At 36.5% G+C, this 19,849-nt stretch overlaps 2 protein-coding genes across 7 annotated transcripts in view; both read left to right on the forward strand.

The window, feature by feature from the left end:
- Positions 1 to 19,849, forward strand: part of LOC143344604 (putative serine hydrolase) — a 48,494-nt gene that overhangs the window by 15,833 nt on the left and 12,812 nt on the right. The gene's annotated exons all lie outside the window — the stretch shown is intronic.
- Positions 329 to 19,679, forward strand: Clip-190 (Cytoplasmic linker protein 190). Of its 6 annotated transcripts, XM_076770783.1 has the most exons (22): positions 329 to 485; positions 1,104 to 1,244; positions 6,612 to 6,680; positions 7,309 to 7,461; positions 7,541 to 7,735; positions 8,569 to 8,770; positions 9,241 to 9,460; positions 10,562 to 10,606; positions 11,705 to 11,845; positions 11,944 to 12,108; positions 12,689 to 12,709; positions 13,565 to 13,745; positions 13,815 to 14,486; positions 14,566 to 14,684; positions 14,930 to 15,242; positions 15,319 to 15,470; positions 15,548 to 16,932; positions 17,009 to 17,084; positions 17,674 to 17,704; positions 17,791 to 17,965; positions 18,051 to 18,229; positions 18,518 to 19,679. In XM_076770783.1, the coding sequence occupies exons 2-22, from the start codon at positions 1,133 to 1,135 to the stop codon at positions 18,562 to 18,564; spliced, it is 4,653 nt and encodes a 1,550-aa protein (XP_076626898.1). In that variant the 5' UTR covers positions 329 to 485; positions 1,104 to 1,132; the 3' UTR covers positions 18,565 to 19,679. The 6 variants fall into 6 exon arrangements, with proteins under 6 accessions (XP_076626898.1, XP_076626899.1, XP_076626900.1 ...); XM_076770784.1 differs by lacking the exon at positions 12,689 to 12,709; XM_076770785.1 differs by lacking the exon at positions 10,562 to 10,606.

The raw sequence follows: 19,849 nt of genomic DNA on the forward strand, positions 1-19,849 counted from the left end.
AAGTGCTATGCACTTCGTTATTTAAAATATATAGGAATAAAACGATTGTATAGCAAAGATAATATGTTACCCAATATTACATTATGATTCTATTCAAGGACTAGAACGAATAATAGAAATATAAAAAGGAAAGTTGTTCTTAAATATTTTTCTAATAAATAATGGAATTAGTAACATGAACATATGTACATGGTAATTACGGGTTGTATTATTAATTGTTTAAAATATTGGAAATAATATAAAGAAAATCGCATAAATAGTTATGTTGAAGCATGGAGAAACCAGGGTAAAATCGAAAGAAAATTATGAATTAATTCACAAGTAGACCGTGACGGCGCTACCGACAACAGGAGTTGTCACTTTTCCGTTAACCGCCGTGCGACGTTGTGCGAATATTTCGCGGAGTTCAGTCGCGAAAATACTGATGTTCTAATAAAATATGTTAATTGTTTGCACGCGAGAACATTACGCCACGTTTAAATAAGGTAAAGATAATCATATATTCTTGTAAGTCGACAAGCATTGGCCTCAAAGAGGTTAATGTTCGTTCCATTTGACATTTTTTTTTAACGTTATAATATCCGTTTTCAACGGAAATTCGTATTATAAAAAAGACTCATCTTTACGTACAAAAATAACAAAACTCATTTATGTGAATATTATCGTGTATCAAAGGGTAATCGTACTTTTTGCGTAGTTCACGTAAGTGTACGTACAATTCGAGGTTTGGTTTTGAATTAACACTAACATTTCAATAACCATTTTTAGCGTTTAAATTTTGAACATGATGCCAATGATGATATCATTACAACTAGAATTTTATATAAAGACGGACAAATTAGTGACAAATAATCATTATTAGAATGATTTTAATCAAATTATTTTTATACCATTGACTAAGATCATCATTGTATGCAATAGTAATACATTTAGTCTGTAAATCAGTTTTTCCTATTAACATATTGGTCATCATAATATTTTTCATTTTATTTCATTATGTTTTTCAATGATATTAGTAGATGTGTTTAGTTAATAACTATTGAACATTGTTTTTTGTCTCTTTCCCCCAATTGTACTAACCCAATAATAATTTTATGTTCCAGTTACATAACAATAAGTGTGTATATAAAAGATGGCAGATCAAAAGCCATCAGGATTAAGACCACCATCAAAAATTGGTCGACCATGCAGCAATCTACCACCAAGACCAGCAGTTCCACCATCACCACCTAGACCATCAATGAGTGAGTTTTCAATAAATGCCTCTGGCAATTTTGTATGCATGCTTTGAAATGAATATGTTTTATTGTCCACTGTTTCTATAATTTACTAGTTTGATGTATTCTGTGTTGTACAAGTAAAAGAATATACAAACTATATAAAAACTTTGATACTTTTTAAGACAGTATCAATAAGATGATGTATATCTCTACAGTGTTCAATGATATTGGTATTTAAGAAATATCAAACATTCCTTAAACCGATATATTTTGTTTTTCCCGTACCGAATTATGGATTTTATCCTCGTCAGTCTAAGAAGGACAAACGGCACGAATTTATGGGATGACTCAATATTTTAATAGAGTATTTTTAAAATTGGCTTCTCAAAACCTGAAAGGTGGTGTTCCCCCTTAAATTCGATCGAAACTCAATGCAGCATGATCGTTCCCCACGCCGACGGTCGAGTACGCCCACGAGACCCTGAGACGAACATGAACGAATGCTTTTACAATCGCGAGCCCGCGAACTTCTCGCGAGTCGTTCTTCCACCTCTCGCTGCAACGCATCTCGTCCGAACAATCTGGTAAATACATCGATTTCTCGCTAACAAACATCGAAACGATCTCGTCGATCACCGCGAACGCTTTGTTTCCACAAGAAATTCTCTCAAACTATTTGGGAAAAATCGTCGATATTGGTGCTCGTATAACATCTTACTAAAACTATCAAAAATTCATTCAATAACAATATCATTTTATTCTTCGATAGGTGTTTCTTTAGACCAGTGTTTTCCAAAGTAGGGAAGGTAGTGTCTTATCATTAAGAAGGGACACTAAAGAAAATTAGACTAATATCTTAAATTTTTTGATTTCTTGTTTTGTATCACGTTTCATTATTTGGAATATGTAGCGTTGTAAATATTATTTATTAATTAGTTTGAGAAAAGTTTATTGATAATTTGGTGGATGAAGAATTTTTTGGAAAGAGCTTTCATAGTTATGTGTCAAAAGTCATCATAATTAGCTGTAAGTAATCATATTATTGTTGTATATTATACTTCAAGGATTTATTGTGATCTAATATTTGAGTCCAGAGTACATATAAATAAATATTTTTAATTTGTCTCTTCGTTTAAACATATCTTACATTGGTCTAAACTCCCTGGTGCTTTGGATCTTCTTCTGGATACTGTTTCTATTTTGTATAAACTCATAAATTCTATAAAAATCACCTTCAAAAATTCCAAGGCTAGTGTTCATGTTCTTTTTAAATCTTCTCTAAAGAGAAGATCTTTTTATCTCGTTAAATGTCACAAATTACCATTATTCAGCTATTTAAATACCATTACTCTTATCTGCATATGCATAAATCCTAAAAACTTCTTTGAAAATTCTAACATGAGTGTATATCATCATCTTTAAATACTCATTCTCAGAGAAGTACCTTCCTAATAACGTGAATGAATTATCGAAACTAGAACATTCTTTATTTTAACTTGACTCTAGAGTCCTCGTTTTTTCTGTGCTCCGAATTAAAATCTCCAATATAATTTGGTAGATCACTTCCCAGATATCATTACTACTTCCTGCAAGCACCTAACAATTTTATCCTTATTTTTAACGTTATTTCCTATTTTTACACATTCCAGGTGTCTAATATTCATTATTCGTCTACTTCAGATACCTCACTGGACCCAATTAACTTAATTGACTCTAAATCACACCAGGTATAATTATTTCCTATAAAATATTCATTTAATAATCCCATTCGTATTCCTAATTTTATTTCCTATTATCTTAGAATCCAGGTGCTAATATTTATCATCGTCTGTTCCAAAGACCTTCTCCGTTCCGAGTGGATTGAATTATCTTCAGAATCCTCAGTTTTCTGGTATAGTTTGGTAACCCCAAACATCGTCACTATTTCTTATAAATACCCAACAATCCCATTATTTGTATTAATTCAGTTTCCTTTCCTTCAGAATTTGACTACGAGTATTCATCTGCCCCAAAGACCTACTGATCGTTCGGAATGGATTTAATTGGCTCTAGAATCATCGTTACTTTTCCCGTACGGGTCGCCTAATCTAGAAGATCATCCTCCGCCTCTCGATCACGATTAATCGCACGATTATTCATCCCGAGTGGCGCGCGCGAATGGAAACAAACGCGGTGCGTCGCTGACAAAGCTCGTCTCTTGGAATCGAGGGCACCTATCTTGCCTTATTGGTTCATCGTAGCGCCTTCCTCGCACCGCTGCAGAACGACTGCGAAGCTAGGAAGGGACCTGTGCAGTCGGTGCAGTCATCGCATGACGCACACGGTTATGCAATCAGCTGTGTTTATTGTGCGCTCGATTTCCAGCCGTTTCGTCTTTCCTCCCACGTGTGCACGCTTCCCTTTTCGGGTAGGGTTTTTTCGCGCCAGCCACAATCCACCTTGCCCGTGATTTCTGTATTCGTGTTCCGTTCCCAGCTGCGCGCACACGTATCTGGGGGGCTCGAATATCGCAACCCGATAGGCGGGCTCAAGGTAGCGACGCCAATTTTCGTCTTGACGTGGAAACGGATACGTACCTGATATTCGATATTCGCGATCGCCAGGAAGCGAACTCGCGTGTCCTTACAGCTGGCATGTAAAACTCATTTTGGCTCGAGTACCGGTTTGCACTTTGGTACCGTATCGTGGGCTGTAATTATCTTACAATCAAAAATATTCTGAAGGCTGTTTTCCAGTCGTTGCACCGTCGTATAGAAAAATATGGGTATCATTGAAATGGATGCAATAACTGCTACGAAAATAAGCAATAGAATTTATAGAAAAGTGTATTTGCAAAATTAATGTAAATTAATGTAAATTAAAGGTAAACTCTGAATGAATCAACGTGTGACAATCTTGGAATTCCTCGGTTAAGTTGTTGTCGCTTGTACTTCTGATGTTTCAACCGGATCATTCAGATGTTTACAAGTTTTTTTCGCGGTCTTCATTAGCATTCCTTCGTAGATCGTGTTCGCCTAAGGTGACGATCTTTCGTTCTGACGCAATCTGGCCTCATGGTGTTCAATAACACTGACACCATCGGCCAAATATGGAGAGATAAGCAGTTTATGAGATTGAGACCGAGGATGTCGCGTGTTCTTTGATATATAGAAGCCGGGTCTCATAGATGAATTTCGTATAAAGGCGACTGACGCCACCGATGTAACCCGTTGGATCGCGTTCTTAAAGCCTATTTTAGGATCGGAGATCGTCTTTGGTTCGAGGAATGTTGCGTGACTTCATCAATTATTTTCTCAAATCGATCCTTCTCTCCAAAAATTGGAAATCTCGTTTGATTCTGTTTCAACGATCGCTTTCTGCTTACGTAAGTAGATATCTGACCTTGCCTAAACTTAACACTTTCTCACTACACATCGTATCTACAGTCCTACAGGAAACGATCTTTCTTTCGTCCGTTTTTCAAACAAAGAACCATTTGTCCAAATAACTTCGTGTGTTGTTAAGTCTAGCGTAGCTTCATATCTTCGATAGTGGAATAATCAATGTTGCAAATTCTTTGATAGATCGTCGAGTTGCCATTGAGCGCGATTGAATATCGATTCCAGTGCAGGGATTTACGCAGATCGCATTACAACGCGATCATTAGATTAGATTCCAGGAACAAATTGCTACTTGACGACCATAGGAGTAATCGTATAGCTTACGCTATTAACCTTGTTTACGTATGGTGCGTCCACATTCGTGACACCCAGGTATCTGGATTGTGTGACTATGTACCTCTACGGATCGCATTACCAGTGGTCAAGGTGTTTGACACCGTGCAAAGTTTATTTTGGTGCGATTTTACGCGGCAAACGTCAGACGGTCGGGTTCAAGTTTAGTCATCGATCGTATCTGGAGCTCATCTAAATTCAATTGGAAGTTACTCTGTCAGCGTCCATCTTCCAAACGTTTTTTTCAACGTGACTCGATAGCCTCGTTCAACGTACATTATTCGAAATCTAGAACTCTAGATCTTTGATCGTATACCGCAAATATTTTAGAAATAAAACAAGTTTTAAATCTAATTATTATTCCAACGAGACTGTTTTGAAGCGTCTTGATTATCTTTATTAATTTAAATCGTTTTCTTCGTTCAAACCCATTTCGAACAGCCTGTTACGAGCTGAATGGTGCCAGACAATATTGACCGCCGAAGGTCACTGCACCGATATCCCCACCACTCCATTTTTGGCACGACTTTAGTCAGAAGGGTAACGACCAGGAAGCGGGGCGTATCTTATCTTGTTCGAAAGCTTATGCCTCGAGAATCACAATGGCGGTGATTCGAACCGCTGAAACCACCCCATTCACGAAATACGAGGGGTGCAATACCGTATCTCTGCAGGATATCCATTGCAATCATATTATCGCGTATATTCGAGCTTAAATAGAGATGCAATACGTTTGATAATCTCGTCAAAGGGACCAGAATCTGTTCGTTTCGCTTCTTTACGTCAGAGATACTGCATCGTCGGATAAACCAATTGGCAGTCGCTACAAGGGTCGAAACGTGAACGAGTCTCCAGGGATGGGGATTGGAATTGAGCCCGATACACTTCGATCCAATTAATAAATTCTCGTGCATGCGATTTCAATGAGATTTGTAGATCTGTTTATAAAATATTATCAACGATTCATCGAACGATCGTCGTGGAAATCGCGCGTGCGCAATCTCTAACGATCGTTGCGTTCTAATCGCGTATCGATCTCGTCGAACAGAAATCGCTGCCCACGCGAACGACCTACTACCACCGGCGCGCCTACACCTTCTCATGAATAATTAATTAAATCGCGAATCGCGACATTTTTCTATCTTTTTCGAACGAGATAATACGGTCGACTTGCGTTGTAATTGATTTTAAATCAAAACTGTCGCGATACCGGTCGTAATAAACGCGCGTAACCGTAGTTCTGTTTTCTGTTTCATCCAAAAAAGAAAACTGTCGATATTCGACGAAAAGTCTTACGTAATTTCTTGGTCCACGCGTCTGAGCGTCGCTAATCGATAGAGCCAAATGAATTCATACACGAACACACCCTGTTAATCGTTCGTTTACATAACTGTCCATTTAAGAACATCGAACGAAATTAACTTCCTGTGGCACCGACGTGCCGGCGATAATCAGTAAACCAAGCCCCGTTTCGAAAATACACGCTACGATTGTCTTTATGATGCGTGACATCGTTCTGCAACCTGAATATTAATGTTGACAAAGCGACTCGTTCATTCTTTGCATCGATCGCGTATCGCAACGTTCCACCCTCTCGCGGGAGAGATCGCTTGTTCCCGGAAGCATGTTTTGTTTTATACGATTTGCATTGTTTTTGCGTTGTTTTGCATGATCGCAGACCAGATGGATCATCTCTGGGAAACGCACGGCCGTCGATTAAGCGAGGCCGGCCTGCGCAGAGGATCAGGTAGGTGGCTTTGTTGACTTTTTTTTTTATTTTTGTATTTCGACGGAAAGCTTTCGTACGTCAAATTGAAATTTCTCAGTCCTCTGTTATTTTGTATCAACGAATCACGGCACGACTGCTGGATGTACGAAAACTTTTGTCATATTTCATTGTATTTTGTAGCGTTGGTAGAACAAAGATTGCGAGCATGCTCGTTCGTGACAATTGCATGTCTGATAATTCTAAGGAAGTGTAAACTTAGATAAGAATTTTATATCGCAGCATGATTACAATAAGATAATTAGTTTGTTATCGAGAGAAATGTATTAAAAATAATAATGTCGAAGAATTCTCACTTTCTATTTAACTTCTCGGCGACGGAAAAATAAAATTATTTGCCTATTCCGCCATTATTGATGCTTCGATCGTGGGCAATGCATTTTCTTATCACGCGTTGAAATCACCAGATTTCACGCTTCAGTGTTCGCTCTCCTGCAAGCGTAGAATTTCAAATCTGAAGTTTCGGTTATCGTCGAGGTGTTAAAGAGAAACCAATGGTCGAACACTCCCAAGAAATGAATTTTCGCGATCCCAGTAAACGAAGCAAAGACTCTTGAGGGTAGTTAAACATGTTTGTGCTGTCGGATAGATACTAGTGTCGTCCTGACGGAGGACACCGACAGCTTTATAATAGGAGACCGAGTATGGGTGGGTGGTACCAAACCAGGTTCGATCGCCTACATCGGGGAGACTCAGTTCGCCCCAGGAGACTGGGCTGGAGTCGTCTTGGACGAACCAATCGGTAAGACGATCTCGAAGGACATCGCGAAACCATCGAACGTTTCAAAGGGACGAAAGATTGTGACGATATTGAACTTCAGGAAAGAACGATGGATCGGTGGCTGGTTGTCGGTACTTCCAGTGCGAGCCCAAACGAGGAATATTCTCTCGTTTGACCAGGCTGACCAGACAACCATTGGCTGATTTTGGCATGATGTCACCGACTCAGAAGACTCCCACAACACCGCCGGACAGCATGAGAGGAAGCCTCGCCAAATCCATGTCTCCCTCACTGAGTAAGGATCGGTGCAAGAGATACTCTCCTCGTCCGTAGTGTCTTTTTATGTTTTCTAAGAACGTTGGAATCGAAAAAGAAGTTCGTTCTTACCTCCGTGGCCCTCGAAGCTCCAAGAATTTTTTAATTCTTCGATGTAACTCGATTCTAAAACAATTGTCGTAAAATTCTATGGATTTCGAGGGTCAGAATGCTTCCAACGTTGATCGTTTAATTGCACGCCACGTAGAAGTAGGCTCTTTTAATATATTGTAAAAATGTTCCCCCCGTTCGTGGATTTTTGTGTCTAACACATAGCACGCTGTATTTTATTTATTAGCGCCGGGAGACATTGTAGTGTTCTCCCACGCACTCCGTGTCTTACGATTCCCCGTATCCTTGAACGTTTGTTATTTATGCAGTCGAACCTCCTCGTTCAATTGTGTCCTCTCAGTAAATAAATCGGATATACACCGATTACCCTCGCACGACTTCTTCTCGCCATCAATAAAATCGTAAAAATCCTACGTTACACGAGATGTTCTGCATGGTATCACTTTGTGCACAGAATATGTTGGTCGCTGAAGGTCGTTGGATGGCTCATCCCCACCATTCCGCCTCTCGTTTCTTCCCATCCCTTCGCTCTTCCCATCGTTGAGCTCGAAAGACGATTGAACATAATTTTAAAAAATCTGTCGTAGCACTTGTTTTTGTAATTTGGTCCTACGAAGATTCATTTTTCTTAACGCCTCGCTGCAAGAGTCGATCGTTTTCGCGACCGTGAGCGTAACCAACGTCTTCTGTCTCGCGTTAGCGAACTTTACACACCTGTAAAGCATGTAACTCGTCACACAGACGCATCCACGACGAGTCTGTCGTCCACGGTGTCGCAGAGGGATCTCAGGATAGGCGAAAGGGTAATAGTATCATCCACCCAAGGAAGCAAAGCCGGTGTCCTCAGGTACTTGGGGGTCACAGAGTTCGCCCCAGGCGAATGGTGCGGCGTGGAGCTCGACGAGCCAGTTGGAAAGAACGACGGCTCCGTTGGCGACAAGAGGTCTGCATCGATGTTCCTAAATCTAATAGAAAATGCACCAAATTTTCGAAAAATCACGCGACCTAGAATGATCGGTATTCCCCCTTGAATCCTGTAACGTCGAATCAAGCTGATCGATCGACTGGTAGACGTAGTTGTAACTTCAATCGTGCGTAGAACAGGTGTAAACAGGTACTCGACAGCCTAACACCTTTCGTAGAGTATATAAGCAACTTCCAGGGTAGATTAGAGATCGTGGTAGCAATTTTCTGTTGGTAAATCTTTGTATAGAGAGTTTCTTTACTCGCAAGATAGTTAAATAATCGATTTAAATTGATCGAAGTTCGAAGCAGCGCTCGCTGGTAAAGAAAGAATCGTGCCCCTACAGAGTTAGTTTGCTAACGATCAAAAGTCGACGTAAAAATTTAGTAATTGACGTAGTTAGTGCTCTTTCTTCGCGTCGTTCGCTAATTGACTTAGCATTGCTTCAGGTACTTCGAGTGTCGACCTAAATACGGTCTGTTCGCACCCGCGCACAAGGTCATACGGTCGCCGTCCAGCAGAAGGTCAATGTGCATGGTGCACAAGCCAACCGGTGCCGCCCTGAATTCGTCCCTGAAGAAGACTGGTTCCAGAGAATCGCTCGTTTCGCTGTCGAGTATCGCCAGCACAGCAAGTACGGCTGCCAGGACTGGTATTAGTACAGCGAGGGTAAGATTCACGGTGCCAGAATGAGGAGGACGGCCTGTACTACAGCTTGCATCTTCAATCCTGAGTGCAGATCCGTGCCTATATCTACCGTTTCATACGTTCTGCTCAGAGCAATTCGAGGATCACGGTTTCCAGACTGTCGAAGAGGATGAATTTACCCTTGGAAGTCCTGATAGTCAAGAAGAGATTGCCCATAAAACATTATGTATACTTTTAACGGAAGAATTCCAAGCCAAAAAGGCCATAGCTCGAGTATTTGCTCCTTCAGATATTGTTTAAATCGCCCAGGTTCTTCATCAAATTTGTATGTACTTTGTTCAATTTAGGACGTTGATACTTCTTCTAACGAATCGTCTGAGTCAGTGATCCTCGAATTGCACCGAGTAGAATAGTTTTTCACTACGCAAACGCGTTTCTGTTCTAACTTGAGCGAACGAATACAATGAATCGTTCATAAGCGTCGCAGAAATCTGTTTCATAACTGTTATACAATTATAATAGCGTCGAGTAAGTTCGAACAATGTAGAGATCAATATATATCCTAACAACAAACTCAAATGCCAATCTAGTCGTTTCTCGTTACTGGCAAATAAGTGTAATCTGCGTGATACTTATGAAAGATTCACTGTAGATAGACCCTTGGAGAAGTTTGCGTTGGAACGCGTTTGTGAATGGGAAATACGCGTTGTTATTAGCTTGCTAGATATATAGTGATTGTTGTTAGTTTGATATAGATACACATGTTACTGTTGTTTTTGTAGCTATTGTTTTTGTCGATTAACATTAACGAGTGATAGATAGTCAAGCCTAGAATCGTGTTTAATCCAAGATCCAAAGACTCGTTCAGTATTCTTAATCTTTGGAAATCTTTATTAGTCTCCTGGTTGTAACGTTGTTGTTAAATACTCGAGGAATCGTCTCGTCGTCGGTACTTTGTTATTAATGGTCGGATATCGTAGAGTCAATATACTGTTTTATTACACTAGTGTGTCTGTTCATTAGCGACAGAAAGTAAGTGAAGGTAAATGGAGTTGCAGCTTATACGTATGGCTGTTCGCATGATACACTGTTTGTTTTTTTTTGTTGCATCCAAAATTCCAGAGGCCTGGTTTGCGCACGTCGACACTTGCACGAAATACCCTGCAGGTGAGATAACGATCTAACATTTATTTGAAATTGTCACTTTTAGTTAGAAGCGTGACAACCGAAGTGCTCTTTACATATAGTGTAGTATAGACGTAGATTAACAAACGCGTTGTGATTATTTATTGCCTAATATTAAGCACGGCTAAACAGTTCATGAGACAATGTTTAGTTTGTGTAGTTGACGAGTGCGATTGTAATTTACATTCCATTATTATTTAGTCATCGTAGATACCACAATTTTATTAGTATGTAATTCTTAGTTGTACCATAGATGATAAGTAGTCTAGAAAAGTGCTCTAATATTTGTACATGATGTTAATAAAATCCTCCGTCCATATCTGATAATCTCCTTGAAATCCAAGCCCCACCTATGTGGGTATTTGCTTCATAATATTAATTTGTTTTATCTAGACAAGCAATTATAGCTTAACAACTTCGTGGATTTTCTTGTTTCAATAGTTTATTTCGCTTGTCGCTTGGAATGGAAAATTCTTTGCGTTTGTCAAGACCAAGAATGAGCTTACGTTCAAAATAGTAATTTTATTTTGAATCGATTAACAATAAAATGTTGACTTTATTGCTAATTTTAATGCACGTTTAAGTTGGAAATTTTGTACGATCGTATTGCTCTATATTCTGCATTTTTATGTTGAAACTTCATTTACGCGCTTTCTATCTATTTATTAAAAACCGGTTTTCCAGTAATAGGATAGTTCAACAACAACAGGAAACTGGTAAGATAAAGGCATAGAATGTAAACGATGAATATATGGATACACATTTTGATGACAGTAATTAAATATTAGCTTCTGTTAATGGTTCGTTATCCGACCACAATAATTCTAAATGTACAAGTAGAAAATATAAAGATGTAATGCAAGAAATAACATAATTGAAATTAATTCTTCTAGTAAACATACATCCTACTCATCCAATTCCTATGTAGAGAAATTCCTGAGACATCTCTATAGTAATTAGAGTATGTAAGACCTACCAGTCTAGTATAGTAATATATACATATTTAGATCCTGTAAGGGTAGAATTAAATAATAGTATGGTTACGAGCTATTTGTTTTATATCCATCTCCATTATTTTAGGAAACTTTGAAGGAGAGACAGCAAGAGATAGAGTTTCTTCGAAGAGAAAGAGATTTAGAACGCGAACGTTTTACAAAAGCAGCGAGTCAAGCAGACCAGGCTGAACAGTCTATTATTTCAATAAAGCAAGAATATGAACAGGTACCAGTTGTTGTCTCGCAGATGTTATTCGTACAGTATGTCCACTGTAAATGAAAAAAAGAAATTGTCGTTATACGTAGTACGAATTTTAATTTTAGTATCGCGAGAAAATGCAAAAGACAGTCACGGAAGCGGAGACAGCTCTCACGAAGTTACTTGAAGAAAAGAATGCGCTGGCTCTCCAATTAGAAGAAGAGAAGAGGAAATGCGAGGACCTACTGTTCCGCTTTGAAGAAGAGTCTGTCAATAAGGATGATATTCAGGTATACACTTTAACCATTCAATTATTATTTCAGATATAAAGAGTATATATTATGACAATAGATTACACTTAAGTGAATGTACAATAAATGAGGTAAGTATGGAAATACGCGAAAAGAATTTTAAATAAGCGTCCAACGATTCTCACATTTTTCGAGCGTTAGGCGAAACATAAGCTGGAATAAAAAAGAACAGATATACACGATTTTAATTATGTTGTTTCTCATTTTACTTTATTTAGTCAGATTTCCGTTCTCCCTTTGCGTTTAAAAATATTGTCGTACAACAAATGCTTACTGGAACTATAAAGAATTGCAAGTATTACTTAAAATTAGGGAATAGATTAATATGCTTTCATTAGAATTAGGAGCTTCCCTGTTGCAAATGGTGTTGGGTAGAGATAGCTTTAATGCATATTCGAAATGAGATTGAAAATATAAAATAATCCCCAAAAACATTGCATAAAGCTACGCTTTTAAGTATATAAATAGAAAAAAAAAATTATTCGACATTTCATAAGGTACGCAAAGTAATTGTATCTAGGCTGTGGGTTAACGCAAGAAACTTATCGTTTATTTTCAGAAAGAGAGAACTGAGCAATGTGTGAGTATCCCATGGCAGCCGTTTGGGCCAGCGGAAGGGTTGATGACGCTGTTTTTCTGCACCGCTTCTCTTATCGTCACTGTAGTCATGTCGTTTAGCATATCGTCACAGTTTTACCAAAAAGCTATGTGACGTCGCAATACCTCAATGCTTTCGCGACTAATTCTTTCGATCTTCGTTATAACATTAAGTGTCAGAGTTTAAGTCACAGTAGTACCATTCAATGTTCGTTTAAATTATCAGGATAGACTAAGAGATAAATGAGTATCGTAAATTGAAGGAATCGTAATTGTATCATACAATGGTCAGGTTTAGTTTCGTTATTATTTAAAAGGTGCGGGATTAACATGCTTTGCGGTGCACTGCAAAATAATTATTAAGTTTCCAGTAATTTAATTGCTTCTTTCACGCTGAATCTGTGCTTCGCGTATCAAGTAATTGTTAATACGTAATGATCACCAGCATATGAGAAATTTGATGGATAATGTAATTTATTTATTTATTTGTTAATATTTCATCTATTTATTTATTTATATATTTATTTATTTATTGTAAAATTTGTTTCAGATACTATATGTTAAATTTGTATTTTTTTTTTTATTAATTCATGTTGCACATGGTTGTATATTGTTACGTATCAGTATCAAATAATACGTTCTACATTTGTTGAAGCATATGATATAATCATATTTTTGTATTTCATTACATTTATGCCTTTCTCGTAATCTGATCAGATATTACGCATATTAATCGACACAGTAAACAGTGCCCTTGTATATCTCAGTACGCTTCGTATTAGTTAATGTTTACGTGAATTGATCCATTTAGGTACTAAAGGTACTAATTTGTCATTAGGTGATAAATACTGTAAATGAAAACAGGATCAGAGATCTCGAAAAGCAATTGTTGGAAGAAAGGGAGCGTGTTGCTCAACTGGAACGCGACAGTATAAAATTATTTGAAACTGAAGAGGAATTGTCACGTCTTCGCAATGAAGTGTCCAATGCTACTTCTAAAGAGAAACATCACTTGGAAGGTGCTTCAAATAACAATAATTCATTGGACGTTATTCTGCACACTCTTTACTAACGTTAAACCAATATAGATTTGCAGAATCAGAATAGAAGCCTGGAAGAAACAAAAGGTAGTCTTGAAAGAGAGGTGCACGAAAAATCCGCGCTCGTGGAACAATGCGTCGTGCAAATAAAAGAGTTGGAATCAAAATTAAACGAGAATCAAAAGGAAACATCAACGCATAAAGAATCCGAATCAAATTTGCGAACAGAATTAGACCGTGTAACGAAAGCTTTAGAAGAGAGAAGCATGTTGATAGAAAACATGAAAAAGGAATTTGAGAGCACTGCAGATACCTTAAAAGCAGAGCTGCAACGCGCTAAAGAAACAATAGAGAATACAAAGCTAGAAAATATAAACGAAAAAGAATCGTTGGTATCCAAGTACGAAAAGATTGTTGAAGAGAAAGAAAATCTCATGGAAGTGAAAGCATTAGAGTTGTCGACTGAATCGAAAAAGCAATTAGAAGTACAAAGCATAGCTTTGGAGGATCTTAAGACAGAGAACGTCAAGGAAATCAAAAAACTTTCAGAGTCTTTCAATGATCAGCTAAATATGAGAGATTTAAGGATCGAAGAAATCACCATACAGCTTAATCAGAAAACATCCGAAACTGAAAAACTGATGAGTGAACTGTCCGCGCAAATTGATTTCGGTAAAATGAAAGATGAAGAGTTAAACGTTGCTCTGCGGAGACTAGAAGGTATGCTACAGAGTATGGTAGGATACAAAATATTTTTAATCGAAAAGTTTGGTTTTTTTTATGAAAATCCATTTTACAGAACTGAATGAAAAGCTTAAATTAATGGAAGAAAAGAACGCTACGCTTTCCAAACAAATGCAAGAGTATCAATCAAAGGCTGATGATAGTATTAAAATAGTTCAAGAAAAGCAAAAATTAGTAAGCTCTGGTTTTTCGAATAGATTTTTGTTATATAGGGTGTTCTGCCACTCCTGGGAAAAATTTTAATGGTAGATTCTAGGGGCCAAAATAAGACGAAAATCAAGAATACCAATTTGTTGATGAAGGCTTCGTTAAACAGTTATTAACGTTTAGAATCCTCTATTAAAATTTTTCCCAGGGGTGGCCGAACACCCTGTATATAAAAGCCAATCGTATCGATACTAAGTGTTTTATTGGTTTAGGAGCAAGATGTAGCGTCTTTAATAGCTACCGAGGCAAATTCTTCTGCGCAATTGAAAAAATTAAGCGAAGAATTGAAAGTGAAAGAAAAGGAATTGTCGGAACTTCGTTCTACTACTGCGGCTGAAATAGAGGAATTAATTAAGCGTTATCAGAGTCAAATTGAAGAGAAATCGAAATACATCGAAGAAGTAACAGCAGACGTGTCTCAAAAGTCCGAACTGCTTAGTAAATTGGAAAAGGATATAATTGTACTGAAATCAATCCTTGCAACTAAAGACGAAGAAATAAAAAATCTTACTGAAAAAACTTCAGGTAAAAAACGTAAATATTAAATTTGATTTTATATTTCGTGTTCGTGAGTTAAAAATATTTATTTCTTATGTTTCAGAATTGCAGGATGCTCTTACATTATCAGCGCAAACTAAGACAAATCTGGAGAGCGAACTTCGAGCTGTTGGAAACAACGTGGAAAAATTAAATCAACAGGTAGCCAGTGCGGAAAATAAAATATCACAGATAACTACTCAAAAAGAGAAACTGGTAAGTAACAATTCTCTAAAATTTCTAATATGCAGGTTGTCTTAGGATTTTCCGAACAAATCTTTTATATTATTTAGGAATCTGATATTGCAAATCTGGTAAGTAGTTCTGCTAATTCGTCGGAACAGCTCGTAAAATACAATGAAGATTTGCGATTGAAAGAAAAAGAGCTTGACGAATTAAAAGACAAAGCTTTTACGAGCGAAAGTACGATAAAATCATTGGAAGGGAAGTTAAGTAACACGGAAGTGGAATTAAGTAAAGCTGGTACGTTAATTCAGGATCAACGTACCGCACTAGAAGATAGTAAATCTCAATTGGAAAAAGAAAGAAAATTGAATATGGAACTGTGCGATAAAGTGAAACAATTTGAAATGGAAAACGGTGAACTTAAAAAAATAATAAATGAAAATGAACGCGTTAAGGAGAATCTTATGGAAAAATCTGAAGAAACGTTGAACCTTGCGAACGAATTAAAAAATAGTCAAGAAAAAGTCACTAACCTTCAGAAACAATGTGACACATTACAAAATTCTCATAATGAAGAAATATTCTCTCTTCAAAAACAAATCGATGAAATTCAAGCGGAATTAGCTGCCTCTCAAGAAGAAACTAAGACTTTGCAAAAGATGAAATCTAAGTTAGAAGCAGACCAAAGTGCCCATCGTTGGTCTATTGAGGAATTAACGGAGAAACTGACGGCTGAAGTAGAAAGTCGTTCCAAGTTAGAGTCCTTAATATTAGAAAAAGATTCTAATTTCCAAGAAATTCAAAGTAAATATTTAGAATTACAAAAAACAAATGAAGCTTTAATAGTTAATAAGGAAACCACTGACAAAAGTCTCACAACATCATTGGATACAATGTCTAATGAAGTCAAACAACTGAAGGACAAATTAGTTGATGCAACAGAAACAATTAAAATAAAAGAAGACGCTCTTATTCAAATGACGAAATCTACTGAACAAACTGAAGCACAAATTTCAAAATTGAACGATACTATCGCTTCTATGAAGGAACAACAAGCACATAGCACAGAAGAAATACAAAAAATACAAGAAGCTCTTTCAAGGAAGGAAAAGGAAGTCAGTGACATCACAGAGACAAAGAATTCTTTAGAAGATAATGTAAAGACGCTAGAAACGCAGTTGAAAAATGTAAAGGAAGAATTAATTGAAAAAAGCAATTCTCTTCAAGAAATGGAGCACACAATTAAAGAATTGCAAAACTCCAAAAATGAATCTTTGACGAAGTTGCAAAACATGTTAGAGTCTGAAATTAAATCTAAGCAAATCAAATACGAGAATGCAATCCTGGAAAACGATGAATTAGAGAAAAAGCAGCACTCGCTTCAGGGTCTGATAGATAAACAAATCCATGATTTGAGTAATAAGGAAACAGTAATCAATAAGTTAACAGCACAACTTAAAACTGCACAATTAAAGGAAGCACAAAGTAATTTGTAAGTGCATAGAAAATTGCAGACTTTCGATCTTTTTTAAAAATATGCTTGCAGCATAAATTTGTACTTTTTTTAGGGAAAAGGAAACCAAGTGGACAGAAAGAACAAATGAATTGAATCTGACACGAGAAAATATGAAGAATAATTATGATGTAAGTTCTTAATCCTTAGACGACCGCACGGGATCTGTCGAATACATTAACCTCACTATTTTTTTTAAAAACTCATTGACTTAATTAAATTAATACTTGCATTTTAGGTAATACTCTCGTTTAATCTCTTTAATACTGTGTTGTAGTTACATGTTTCTAAGATATCTCGAATTGAGTGAAATTAAATAATTAAGGCTCGGAGTTGATTGGTCTTGGGGTCCCACATAGTTCTTCACGTATTTAACAAATTGCATGCTGACTCGAATAAGCAAATTATGAATTAAATTTTTAGAGGATAGATTAAGTAGATATGTATGTTTTTAGTAACATATTTATGAGGCACATATTTTTCGCTTTCATGAGCATTTTTTTTTGTTGTAGTGTCTAATTGTCTATTGTCTAATTAACAAACACGTTAATATTAATATTTGCCAATAAGATTCTTGGTACATAACTTTTTTCGCTAGTGTTCGTTATAATATCATCGCGTATTTTACGTAGAAAAAATTACTTCGTCGTCTAAGGGCTAAGTATGCTTTCAAAATATAAGAATACAGGACAAATAATAAATTGTTTATTCATATTTTAGGCAGCTGGGGATGTTATTGAACAACATAGAGGTAAATTTTCTAATAGTATTCATAAATCGACTCTCGCTTTAGAACTTCTTATCAACTATATCGCAAGATGTAATTGTTTATTTCAGTTGACAAAGATATCGATGTCTTAAAGTTGAAAGAAGAAAATGAAACGGCAAAAAGTCAAATAGATTTCTTGAATTCCGTGATAGTAGATATGCAGCGTAAAAACCAAGCTTTAATGTGTAAGGTCGAAGTCCTCGAAATGGGAGTACCAGCCAACGAAGCTGACGACTATACTCAGTTTGTAGCATTTTAATTTTCAGATTATCAATCACAATCCAAGTGGCAGTAAAATAGCATTTGCGTGTTAATCGTTTAATTTCAGAAACACATTGGATAAACGTATGCATACGCAACGTATGTTCTGTGATATTTGTGATCAGTTTGACTTACACGAAACAGAAGATTGTCCACGTCAAGCTCAGGATTTCCTGGAGACAGAAAAAGTTGCAAAATCGCCGAAAAAGGTATCGGTGGAAAGGCCGTACTGTGAACACTGTGAAAGTAAGAATTCATTATTCAAAGTTATACGGATTGGATTTCTTGTTGCATCTATTTACACTATTCTTTCTCCTAAACGAAATAAGCGTCTAAAATTTTTCACAAAAAAATTTTTCTACGATCGTTAAAACATGTTTATATCAACTAACACCTTTCGTAACTATATATTACTTTTTAATCGATTAAACGACAGAAATATTTGTGATGTACATGTTTTCTCTTGAATTAACTATACTAACCGCCTGCCTATTTCTATCCAGTTCCACTTATGATACCGTTTGATTGTTTTAGTGTTTGGACACGATACTCGTGATTGCGACGATGCCGAGACGTTTTAACAGCGTGTTATTATTCGTAGTCCTATTTCACTGTTTGTCAAAGATCCTACACACGAGAAAAGACCTGTTAAGATTTTGCAAAGTATATTTTTATATAAAAGAATTAAATGCAACCGTTGTATGTATGTCTTCCCGCATAGGATGCGCGTATCCATCCAGAAAGTCCGGTGATTTGGCAAAGAACATGTGCTCCCCGTGTTAAACCCATAGCTTTAAAGTCTATATATGTTCACGGAGATCGATGACGGGCAAAATTTCAATTTTTATTTGTTATTCAAAATTTTAATCTAGATGAGAATTTTGCCCGTCATTGATAAAAATGTTTTTGTAATTACATTCATTCTACTTCCATCTAATTATTGAAGTACAAAGCAATAGAGTTCAATCGTAGGTCAGAATTACGGCTAAGTTAATTACGGTAAATTATCAAATCGTATAATAATTTATAAGAAGGGAGCATGCATTATCAAAGTGTGCACATTGAAATGTTAACACACATACCGTGCGAGACTCAAGGAAGTCAAATGTAATTATGTACATAACAGTTATTTATATCAATCTATACATGTATTTAATATTTATTTAGCGTTCGGTAACGCAACACATTCAGTGATAGTTCCTTTACTTCAAGAACTAAGTGCTCGAGCCATAAGCATTAGAAGTGAGGCGTTTCTTAAGCCATTTTTGAATACTTGAATTTTGAAAACGATGATGGAAAATTTTTTGCCAATTACAGAGACGAGCAACATTTTATTCGAATAATAATCGATAAAACAATTAAACTTTTTTTTAAGAATTAAACAAGTTTGCCTGTCTCTGACCGATTGGTGATTTATAGGTGATACATTTTTCCTGAAAGAATGTTTGTACGTCCAGTATAATGTAAGCAAATGCTTCCTGTACGCGTTGTGCTGTGCTTCTTTCGCCATCAACATCTGTACAAAAATCGTTACGGTAGAATCGTACTGTTGAGACTTGTTACTCTCTTGCCTTTCAACTTCGAGCCTTAATACAGGGTTGATAATGATCACTGAATTAGTCTTGTCTTCAAATGTACATTCGATAAATTAGAACCATGCTTTGTAGTTAAGAAAAATAAAATTCTAATAGACTGATTACAGTATTTTTCGTAAACACGATTAAATTGTTTAAAGATAGAAATTATATACAACACAATTAGTTTCTTCCTTATACCTTTCCTGCTTTTAGTTTAAAGTTTAAATTGGGTATTCTAACATGTAAGTTTTTAAAACACAATTTCTTTAAAATGTTTATTTAGTTATTC

This window comes from Colletes latitarsis, chromosome 8 (assembly GCF_051014445.1).
Source record: "Colletes latitarsis isolate SP2378_abdomen chromosome 8, iyColLati1, whole genome shotgun sequence".
Lineage (NCBI taxonomy): Eukaryota > Metazoa > Arthropoda > Insecta > Hymenoptera > Colletidae > Colletes > Colletes latitarsis.

What these genes read in the sequence shown, in the direction of transcription:
- Clip-190 (XM_076770783.1), top strand. Translation starts at nt 1,133, where the DNA reads ATGGCAGATCAAAAGCCATCAGGATTAAGACCACCATCAAAAATTGGT. An exon ending in AGAGAAACATCACTTGGAAG is followed by an intron (nt 13,746 to 13,814) that starts GTGCTTCAAATA and finishes AAACCAATATAG; the next exon opens with ATTTGCAGAATCAGAATAGA. An exon ending in GTACTGTGAACACTGTGAAA is followed by an intron (nt 18,230 to 18,517) that starts GTAAGAATTCAT and finishes TGATTGTTTTAG; the next exon opens with TGTTTGGACACGATACTCGT.